This window comes from Propithecus coquereli, unplaced genomic scaffold (assembly GCF_000956105.1).
Source record: "Propithecus coquereli isolate 6110/MARCELLA unplaced genomic scaffold, Pcoq_1.0 Scaffold53, whole genome shotgun sequence".
Classification (NCBI taxonomy): Eukaryota; Metazoa; Chordata; class Mammalia; order Primates; family Indriidae; genus Propithecus; species Propithecus coquereli.
The window spans coordinates 3,974,158-3,985,461 of record NW_012151174.1 but is presented as its reverse complement, the minus strand read 5'-3'; the positions used below and the strand labels follow the sequence as shown (position 1 = coordinate 3,985,461).

Genomic DNA, 11,304 nt, shown 5'->3' with positions numbered 1-11,304 from the left:
AGAGGAAGGACGACACTTCCTTGCCCCAGTTATGTCAGGCTTGGCCGTGTGTCTGGCTCTGGCCAATACATTCTGGGCAGAAGTGTGATGTGTGCCCCTGCCAAGCAGAAGCTTTAACATCCAGCTGTGGTTCTCTCTTTCCCTCTGCTCTAAGATTGGCAAGGCTCCAGACAGGGGCTGCTTCTGTTGACTTGGGGCTTGGAATGAAGATGTCGTGGGCAGAGCTGCAGCCGTCCTGTGGATGTGCAGTGTGGGAGAAATAAACCTTTGCAGCTGTAAGTTACCAACGAGTGAGTGCATTGGAGTCATTTCTTACGCAGCATGTGCTAGCCTATTCTGACTGAATTCTCTTTATAATTCTAATAAGAACTGGTTCACAAAGCAGGTGTTTATTAATGAATGTCTTTTGACAGAATTAATGAATCACGTGACACATGTGTTGTACTACTATATAAGATAATTATAAGCAGGGGTGATATTAAAAATATTTAGCAAGTGGTACACCATGGGCACAGCAGATAGGGACACAGGCTGGAATGAGGTCTGGGAGGCCCCCTGCTACGCCAGCCTTACTCTGGATTGTGTGAGGTTCAGGGTGATCCTAGGAGGGGGGCAAGTGAAGCCAGGGTGGTGGTGGGACAATGAAGGGGATGGCCAGCTGGCCAAGCAGTACAGAAATATTTCAATACTTTATCAACTGCTAAGGCAGACTGGCACCCACTGGCATTGCTTACGGACATAGTTTTATAAAAATCTTGTGAAATCTAATTCATGGATGAACATTAAGGAAAAAAATAACAAAAAGTAAGCGAAGTTCTCTGAAAAAAATTTCAAATGAAAAGCAAACACTCTTTTAGCCGTCAAATGTAGAATTATGCATAAAGTGGGAATAACCCAGATCCTACTTAAGACAAATGTAAAAGGTCCTAGTCTTATGAAGCACATCGACCATGGATAAAACAAATCAATACTGGGCCATAAAATAAAGAGATATTTCTTATTAGCATATTTCCTCATAGCTTGACATACAGTTTCTGTTTGGGCATGTGAAAACATTTGTGGGTGGGTGCATGCATGCATTTCTGCAGACACCAGTTGGAAATTTATAGGCAATATATAATCTTCAATCTTAGGAGTTTAGAAAAATAAATAATTAGTATCCAATCAAGAAAAAGCAATTATTTTTTATTGTAGTAAATACGTATGTAAGAAAAATTTTTGCCATTTGAACCGTTTTTAAGAGTATAATGCAGGGGCATTAATTACAGTCAGTGTGTGTGTGCATCCATCACCTCTATTTCCAAATTTTTTCATCACCCCAAACAGAAACTCTGTACCCATTAAGTAATAACTCTCCATTCTCCACTCTCCATAGCCCCTGGTGACTTCTAATCTACTTTCTGTCTCTACAAATTTGTCCATTCTAGATATTTCATGTAAGTGGAATAATACAACATTTGTTCTTTTGTGTCTGGCATCTTTCAGTTAAAATTATGTTTTCAAGGTTCATCCACTCTGTATCATGTATCAGATCTGTGTTCCTTCTTCTGGCTGAATGCCATTGTATGAGCCAAATTTTAGTTATCCATTCATCTACTGATGGACACTTGGGTTGCTTCCACCTTTTAGCTACTGAGAATAATGCCATAACGTACATTTGCATACAAGTACCTATTTGAGTCCCAGTCTTCAGTTTGTTTTCAGTATATTCCTAGGAGTGGAATGGTAGGTCGTATGGTAATTCTGTGTTTAATTTTTTGAGGAACTGACAAACTGTTTTCCGCAGTGACTACACCATTTTACATTTCTTCCAGGCAAGTATGGGGGTTCCAATTTCATCACATATTCATCAGTATTTGTGTTTTGTTCTTCTTTTTTTTAATAATAGCCATCCTAGCAGGTGGGAAGTACTATTTCGCTGTGGTGCTGATTTGTATGACTTTAACTTTAAGCACATTTTTATCCAAGCCTCAGTCTTACAAAATAATCAGAGTACACATACAGCTTTCTTATGTTGATAACATTTTTCTAATGACTAATGATGTTGAGCATCTTTTCATGTGTTTCTAAGCAATCTGCATAGCTTTGGAGTAAAATCTATTTATATCCTTTTTGCATTTTTTAATTGGGTTGTCTTTTTGTCATTGAGTTGTAGGAGTTCTTTATATATTCCTGATGTTAAACTCTTATCAGACACATGATTTGCAAATATTTTCTCCTATGCTATAGGCTGTTTCTTCAGTTTCTTTGTAATGTCTTTGGATACACAAAAGTTTTAACTTTGAAATCAGATTACCTATTTTCTGTTGTTGCTCATGTTTTTCATTCTTATATCTAAAAGAATCCACCACCAAATTCAAAGTCTTGAAGATCTGCTCTTATATTTAATCCTAGGTATTTGTAATTTTAGCTCTTACGTTTAGGTCTTTGATCCATTTTGAATTAATTTATTATATGGTGTGAGGTAAGGGTCCAATTTCTCTTTTGCATGTGGAAATCCAGTTGTCTCAACACCATCTGTTGAAGACACTATTCTTCCCCACTGAATGGACGTGGCACCCTTGCTGAAATCAATTGGACTTACGGGTTTATTTCTGGACTCTCAATTCTATTCCATTGCTCTATATGTCTATCCTTATGCCAGTACCACACTATTTTGATTACTATAGCTTTATAGGAGCTTTTAAAATTGGGAAGTGAGTCCTCCAAATCTGTTCTTTTCCAAGATTATTTTGGCTATCTGGGATCCTTAAATTCTGGTATGAATTGAGGATCAGCTTTTCTCTTTCTGCAGAAAAAGGCTGTTGGAATTTTGATAGGAATTGCATTAAATCTATAGATTGTTTAGGGTAGTACTGACATCTTAACAATATTCAGTCTTCCAATCCATGAATGGGGTATGTCTCTCCATTCATTTGGGTCTTCTTTAATTTCTTTCAGCAAAGCTTTAGAGTTTTTAATGTATAAGTCTTTCGCCTCCTTTGTTAAATTTATTCCTACTTATTTTATTCTTCTGGATGCTATTATAACTGGAATTGCTTATATATTGCTTTACAAATTGATTTTATAAAAATATCATAAAACTTGGAAAATAAAAAGAACCCATGAAGTTAGAATCAGTAGAGCACAAAGGCCATCTCATTCAATTCCCCTACTCTAAGCTAGAATGACTTTTACAGTATTTGTATTAAGTGGCAATCAGGAGTAACTCTGAGCATCTGCAGTGATGGGCAATGCTTTGCCTCCTTACAAAGTCAGTTAACACCAAGGGTCAGAAAGTTGTTATAGTGAGTTGAAACTGTTTATCTGGGATTCCAGTTCTATCCACCTAAGGTCATGTACAAATAAATCTAATTCTTCTGTCCCATGGCTAACTTTTATGTATTTGAGGACACTTCTCATGTCTTTGTTGAGTCTTTTCTATTTGGGGAAAACAGTTGCAGTTCATATAACCATTCATCACATGGCGTGGTTTCCAATTCCCTATTCACTCTGACTACAAGTCTCAATGTGGTGCAGTTTGTGGACACTTCCATCCTAAAGCAGAGTGTCGCAGACAAACATAATCCTCAGTGGTGAGTCCTGGGCAGAGCACAGGAGCAGAGGACGATCAGCTTCCTCGTTTTGGATATTACAGACCCACTGATTTAACAACGGAGTGGAAAGTCCTAATCATACAACATTAGTTTAAAGTCATATTAAATTGACATATAACAGGGTTATTCTTAGGCATATGGTAATGAAAGATGATAATGAAAAAATAAGGTTTTGTAATTGAAGTTACATTTTAAGGAAAATATGGAGAGAACTGGACATGATTTTGCACAACCTAATTTTAGTGGCAATACATCTGCATTTTAAAAAAGAAATGTAAAGCAGAGGTACAGTTCACATATTTTGCATGTATCATTTAAGATTCTCCTATTTACAGATGAAAGATGCTATATTATTTCTCAGTGGATAATTCTAAAGGTACAATGATTTCTTCCTATTTTTTATTAGAGATGCCTTTAGAAAAAAATGTATACTCACAGCTTGAAGTGTTCCTGAATAAATAGGTTCATTTATGAGGACATTATCTCCAGGGTTAATGATCATTTCAAATACCTAACAAAAGAAGCACAGGTTAGCTTGTTAGTAAACCTAAGTTTGTACTGTTTTCATGCTCAGAACTCCTTTTTTGTTTTGAGTTCATAGATTCTAGAGTAGGAGTTGGCAAATTTTCAGTAAAGGGCCAAATAAGAAATATGTTATAGGCCATAGTGTCTATGCTGCAACTGCTCATCTCTGCCTCTACACTGAGAAAGCAGCCACAGACAACATATAAATGAATGGGTGTTGCCGGGTTCTAATAAAACTTTATTTACAAAATAAGAAGAGCTGGATTTGGCTCTCAAGCCGTAGTTTTCAGACCCGTTTTTCGGTAAGGAGAAAAAGAACATAACTGGCTCCTAAAATTCATTTATTCCTTTTATTGCTGCTTAAATGTCTACTATAAGCCAGGCTTGTATAGGGTACTAGAAATAAAATGATGAGCAAAATTACATGGTTCATACTCTCATGGAGCTGCCAGTCCATGTGCGAGCTGGACACTAATCAAATAACTCCCCAATAAACGTACAATTAAAGCAGTGGTGAGAGCTATTAAGTCTAGATGCACAAGGGTATTGTGCATCATTGTAGGAAGACCTGGGCATTCAGGGATTCAGGGAAGGTTTCCCTGAGGAAGCGATGCCTTGGTGTAATGGTGACGATGGTTACATTTTGAGAAACCTAACGTGGCTTGAGGTGGAGTGTAAAGAGGAAAGTAGGGAGATCAGACGGAGAGGGCAGAGACCATGCCGTGGGGCCCTGGAGCTAAGGGTGGCGAGTAGGAGGTTTAAGAAGGGGACGGGGAGGGGGAGGTCACATTATCAGACATGCATTTTTAAAAGATCAATCTGGCTGCAGTAAGAAAGAATGAAAGAAGGGTGAGATATACATGGAAGGTTGGGAAGAGATTGCCATAGTCCTGGGGACATTTGATAAGGGTCATCTGAACAAGAGCAGTGATGGTGGAGTTTTAGAGAAGAACGGGGAGGTATTTAGGAAATGAAAACCAACAGAACACGATCATGGACTACAGAGGAGTGAGGAAGAGCAGGTGTCAGGAAGGACGCCTGGATTTCTGGCTACTGCACTAGACAGATGGTGAGGCACCACTGCCATTCACTGAAATTCAGAAACAAAAGTCCACATCTCAGCGAGATGATGACGAGCTGTTTTGTGTGAGGAGCCTTTGAAACATCCTGTGGTGGTGTCAGGTGGTCAGAGGGACAACAGATGTGGAAGGTACTAGCACATGGTTGATCGCATGAGTGGGAATGGAGGTACCCAGGGAAAGGTACGGATTCAGGAGAGGAGATGATCAAGGCCTGGCCGTAGGGAACTCCAATAAATACTGGCTGGGCAGGGGACACTGCAAGGGAGGCAGGGCAGGTGGCTGGAGGAGAGCCAGCCAGCGTGGTGCCGAGAGCCGGAGGAGAGTGCTTCAAAAGGGTGGGGAGGTCAACAGTGTTCAAGGATATTTGGAGGTTAAGGAAGAGAAGGTTTGACAAAATTTAGGAGATTGTGTGGACAATATGATGCCTACTGACACCATTAGAGCTAGGCAATACATTTTTCCAGTTTCAATCAAAGGGGTCTTTTATTAGTAAATTTTATGTAAGTCACAGAAAAATCCCTTCTTACTTAGTCATGTTTTACAATCCCCACCCAGTTTGAATTCTTCTTCCTATCTTTTTAACAATCCACATCTCACAACAAACACAAGGGCCATTATCAATTGAGATAAAAGATTTGACTCTGTCCCCCAGCTTGGCCTGTGATGTTCAATTTACCTTTTCCTTAGGAGCTTTTGACATCTTATGACAAAGAGTCTCCTCCTCTGTAAAGCAGCTAATTGATTTGGTTTTTACAGAACATGCAAGGACCAAAGAAATCACTAGGGTAATATATGCCTTATCAACAGATCAAATGAAAACCTAATTACAGTTTGCCATAGAGCAACCAGCCTCTCACTGGCAGCACTGTTTAATAAAGACAGAAACGCAGGAGCCTAAAATAACATCCGTCCTGGAGAACAAAGTGGAAGAAATATTATTAATAAACTAGATTTCTACTAAGGCCTCTGTAATAAGCATGTCTATGAGTAATGAGTTACTGATGTATTTTACCATCTACGCTCTTTCAAGAATTTAAAAATTATACTGAAATTTCGTAACTACAGGCAGAAAACAAATGTAACCTGTATCTTTAATCCAGATGAAATCAAGCAATACTCACTAAGCTTCTGGTAGGAGGTGAGAACTCCCTTAGTGGGGCTCTTGTTTTAATGACTCATAGGTCTGGGTCCTGACCACATGTTCCATATTTAAGAAAAATCAGTACTGAAATCAGTATTGAAATAAAAAAAAAATCAGGCTGGTGAGTAATATTAAGAGCAGATAAATTTTGGAAGTTCTTGTGTTCACAATGAGGGAAAGTAGAGGGAAATATTGATAGACTAACCTAAAGTATTTCTACCTAGGTTTTGCATACATTCAGCATCTTCCCCCCCCCCGCCATACATGTATCCCTCCCCTCCTATGTCTTGTCTTAGAGTTCCCTGTTTATAATTCTAGGTGAAGATGAGAAAGACCACCAGTAATCCACAAACATGATCCTCTTGTGGCTAAGCAAGAGATGACTATATTTACGAACATACTTCATTCTACACATAGGCTATCTTCTCCTTTCTGTCTTACCTTACAAAGACCTTCTTGACTGCCGGTTGTGACGCACATGTCCATTTGTCCTTGACTGGGTGGATAGTGGATGGTGGGAGGATTATGCAATTTTACTTGTAACTGTTTTAGCCAGGACAAAAGCTCTGGAATTCTAAAGCATAAAAATGTATTTTTAAATTTATAGTAGTAAAAATCATAGTAATAGTAGATAGGAAATAAATGGTAGTTTTATACCAAGTACTTTATACATTTAATTAAAAAATCCAAAAATGCTTTTTGCCAGTGTTAATATTCCCATTTAAAACATAAGCAATAGATTCAGGTATTAGGAAACTTACATAGAGGTAATCAGACAAAGATTCTCATAAAGCCAATCATTTAATCAATGAGCTGAGATCTGAATTTATATCTTTCTTATTCCAAATCTGAACTCTTACACTAGAGAATTCATTGCATAATCAATTCTTTGTTCTTTCTAGGAAGATTTCTATGGCTACCTAGAAGTTCAGGCTCAATAAGTTCTTTGCATTAAGGAAAGAGAGGCCTATGTACACGTCACATATTATATAATTTACATACAAATAACTTTCAATATACTTTTCAATTTCAGAATAAAGAAAGTTTTAATGAAGTATAATTTATAGACTCTCTATACATTATCATTACAAGAAGACAAGGTAAAGAAAGTCTAAAGGTTTGTATTTCAGCTTGCCTTTAAGAAATTAAAGACATATAAACCTATCAGGGCAATGTACGTACATACCTGTTTGTTTAGAAAGGGAACATAATTATTTAAAAATTGCTTGGGGCCTTAAAATCTCTGCTTCCTGGATCACCCATTGCCTTTCTCCCAATGTGCTTCTCCACCCAGCTGTCTCCTCACTATTTCAGACTCAGCTTAAATGGTCCTTCCTTCCAGAAGCCTTCTCTGACTCTCCCAGTGACTTAAGATTGAGAAGCAATCACTGAGGACCATTAAGTATCCCTGTTGCTCTTAATTATCCTTTGAAAACTCTTCCCCAAACCTTCCTAGCCATTGAACACCCAGTTAAAAAAAAGACATAAGTCACCATATCAGTGGGCCTTAGAATATTTCTCATGAAAATGAGCTAATAAAATTGTATCATCTATGGACACCTACCCAGCACTTTGAGAATACTGAAGTGCTCTCTTCATCATCTCTTCCCCAAACTGGATGGTCTTTCCACCTTCCACAGTGATGACAGCTGTCTTAAAGGGGAACATGTTTGGATTTGGTGATCCAGTAGCCAAGGAGATGACCGATTTTGGCGCCCTGCTCAATAGATCAGCTACAATAAATACGGAAGAGAAGAAACACTTTCACTGAATATTGTTATAAAGACAGTTAAGCATGCATTATAGTCAACAAAACCATAAAGTTGAACAATTTCTAGTGATAGAATGTGCTATGGTCTAAATGTTGGTGTCCCCGCAAAATTCCTATGTTGGAACCTAATACCCAATGTGATAGTATGAAGGGTGGGGCCCTCAGGAGGTGATTAGGTCATGAGGGCTCCACCCTCCTGAATGGGATTAGTGCCCTTATAAAGGAGGCCTGAGGGAGCGCCCTCAACCCCTTCTGCTTTGTGACTATGCAGCAAGGCGGCTCTGTCTACAAGAACCAGACACAGAATCTGCTGGCACCTTGATCTTAGACATCAAGAGAACAGCAAGGGCCACAACAGCAGGCGATTCTCCTCCACGTAGCCCCCACCTGTCCGTGGAGCCTCAGGGCTCCCCCTTTCCCTCCCACTCCGCACAGAACCTGCACACTGTGCACCCCCACCTGCCAGGAAGAGCCTCTCTTGGCAGCGGGACGTGCCCACAGCAGCGCCGGCCTCTCTCTATCGCTGCCCCTACTCCACCCCAGCAGGAACACGCTACACCGGCTTCCGTGCCAGCCCGCGCTGAGGACAAGGGCTGTGCCTATTTCATTTCTGCACGCACAGCCTGGCCCGCAGGGCGCGCTGGCAGGTGAATGAACGAATGAATGAATGAATGAACGCGACCCAGCGGCACCTGGTGGGGCCCCGCCCCGGAGGAGAGAGGGGCCCGGTTCTCACTCATGGTTCGGATGGGAGAAGGCTTTCTGGCCGCGCTCGCTGCGGTGATGAACCGCGTGTAATTCATGTCTCCGACAGCCACGCACGCGCCTTCCTCAGCGGTCGGGGCTGGAAAAACCAAACAGCGCAGTCACGTTCCGCTCAGTCCGCGCTCGGTCTCCGGGTCCTGAGCGGCCTGGGCGGGTGGCCGGACCGCGACGTCCCCCCGCAGAGGGAGGGTCCGTCCCTCTCCCAAGCCCGCGCCGCAGCTCCAGGGCCGGGCCGCTGTGCTCGCCGCCCCCGCCCGCCCCCGCCTCAGCCTCGGCCCCGGCCCATGACGCCGGCCGCGCGCGCCGCCCCGTCCCGGGTCATTGCCCTCCGCCCACGGGGCTTGCGGGGACAGGCACGGTCGCGAGGCACTTGAAGCCCCGGACCTGCGCCAGAATCAATTCAAAGTTACTTGGGCCCTGGACTTAGGAGCTGCGCGCTGACCCCACGCCGCAGCCCGGGTGGTCCAGCCGCGATCCGGGGGGCGCTTCCGGTGGGGACCGGAAGTTGCCCGCGATCCTGGTCCTCGATCCCCACCTGGCGGCCGCTGTGGCCATTGCAGCGCGTTCCGGGGCGTGCAGTGTACCTGTCGCCCCTCTGCCATTGCGGCGCAGTTTCTGTCTTTCATTTGTAAAACTATAGGCAGTGTCCTGGGAAGTCACCCAGGCGACCCAGCTGAAGTGCAACATCACTTTGTCCCAGATCTGAGCAGTTCAGAGTGTCGGTGGAGTGCCCATAACGAATTTTTGAAGACTCCCTCTGAGGGTCTCCTCAATGTTAGCGTCGCCCCTGCCACTGAATTTTCTGAACTTGCGTTATGAAAAACCGAGGTGAAAGTGTATATCCAAATCTTTTGGATCTGATACCTTGCCCCCCACCCTCCCACCAACTTTCCTGTGATTTCTCCTTCCTGAATCACTAAAATGGAATGTGCAGGGTTCTGTATGAGAGAAGACTTTAAGACAAAATCTTCGTCTCCTTAAAAAAGTTCTTAATGGGAATAAAAGAGTCATTTATTTTAAGAAATTTCTAACTGGATTCATCCATTCAGTAAAAATTTACTCAGTATGGAAGTGGATGAGTATCGACACACTGCCAAGTGGCTCTCTTTGAAACATAAAAATAATTTGGTCAAGGGGAGACTTCGCTCTTATCTAGGTCCTGGCAACAAAAGGATGTGATAACTCAGGAAAATCTTTATGCCAGCAGCTAAAGAACAAAAGGGAGTATCAGTAAGTAAAATCGCTAGAAATTCAAGAGGCAATATACTTCTGGATTCAGAGGCTTTAAGAGGTATAAATCCCCCTTGATGACTTTCCAGCTGGCTGTCTGTGGATAAGTTACTTAACCTTTTTGTGCATCAGTTTTCTCCCAGGCCCCTTGGCAGGATTAAAGGAGATAAATGTATACTAATCTCATCAGCACAGTGGTCTGCACATTGTAAAAACACTCGATAAATATTAGCTGTTTTTGTGAGTAGCAACACTTTTAGCAACCTTAAAGACTCAGCCTTCAAATGTTTTTTGTTAGAGAAGCTATTTAGCAACTTCTAAGGCAAATTCTGTCCTTAGCTAATTCATGTACACAATGAAGGATCTTGAGATTGTCCATTCTAAAAAGGAGTTGCCTTTGAGTATTTCTGGAAATTAACTCAAGAAGATCTAAATACATGTAAATAAGGTATAGATCAAGGTTAATTATGAAATGTAACTAGAATTGATGTTACTGGAGACCTCAAGGTTTGTTTTTTTTCCTCCACTTAGTAATGTGTGTTTCCCTCACATACTTAATGCAAACTTAAACTTCTTCCCCATGGTCGTAGGAACCTGTTTGGTGAAATGAGTTCAGAGTTCTGGACCAAGGAAAACACTAAAGGTTTTGCAAGCACATTGATGCACAGGTCTGTGATTCTTACAGTATTTATTACACAAAGGCATTTTTTGAAAGTGCAGAACTCACTGATTGTTTTCCTTTCCAATCAGTGATAACACAATTTAAGGAACCAAAACTAAAGAGATTTAAGGTCGTGCAATAACAAGATGCAGGTTCTCAACCCTTCAACAGTTTGCTGAATTTTCTATGTGGCTGCCCTGGAGTTGGACTGGTGAGATGGTTGGGGGAACTGATCGATTATAAATAAGCTGGGTGATGATTCAGGCAAGGGAGAGAGGCAGGGAGGTGGCCTGTCAGGGCAGGCTAACGGAATGCAGGGACTCTGGGGGTGTGATTAGACAAAGCAAGACAGAGTATAGCCAAGGTGGTGGAGAAAAGGCACAGGCAAGGGTTAAGTTGGAAAGAGCTTACCAGTTTGAAGGTGAAAATGGAAGGTAAAATTGATTGTCAGAAAAACCAGACTTTGGATTTTTCAGGTGCAACAGCAGTTCTCTTGAGGGAGTAAGATAAATGAGCAAGGTTCACAGCTCCGT

General features: G+C 41.6%; 2 protein-coding genes across 2 annotated transcripts in view; both read right to left on the bottom strand.

Moving 5' to 3' along the window:
* The window catches only part of LOC105820505 (kynurenine/alpha-aminoadipate aminotransferase, mitochondrial-like), an 18,628-nt gene extending 9,506 nt beyond the window's left edge, over nucleotides 1–9,122 (bottom strand). Inside the window, exons 1-4 of the mRNA XM_012656988.1 lie at nucleotides 8,852–9,122; nucleotides 7,909–8,077; nucleotides 6,786–6,918; nucleotides 4,033–4,107 (exon numbers count right to left, since the gene is read on the bottom strand). Coding sequence (XP_012512442.1) covers nucleotides 4,033–4,107; nucleotides 6,786–6,918; nucleotides 7,909–8,077; nucleotides 8,852–8,918 — 444 coding nt within the window. The 5' untranslated portion in view covers nucleotides 8,919–9,122. The remainder of the gene's footprint in view (nucleotides 1–4,032; nucleotides 4,108–6,785; nucleotides 6,919–7,908; nucleotides 8,078–8,851) is intronic.
* A 181-nt stretch (nucleotides 9,123–9,303) lies between these two features.
* LOC105820504 (kynurenine/alpha-aminoadipate aminotransferase, mitochondrial-like) overlaps nucleotides 9,304–11,304 on the bottom strand; it is a 24,455-nt gene continuing 22,454 nt past the window's right edge. The window contains exon 5 of the mRNA XM_012656987.1: nucleotides 9,304–9,582. Within this exon, the coding sequence (XP_012512441.1) occupies nucleotides 9,304–9,582 (279 nt within the window). The remainder of the gene's footprint in view (nucleotides 9,583–11,304) is intronic.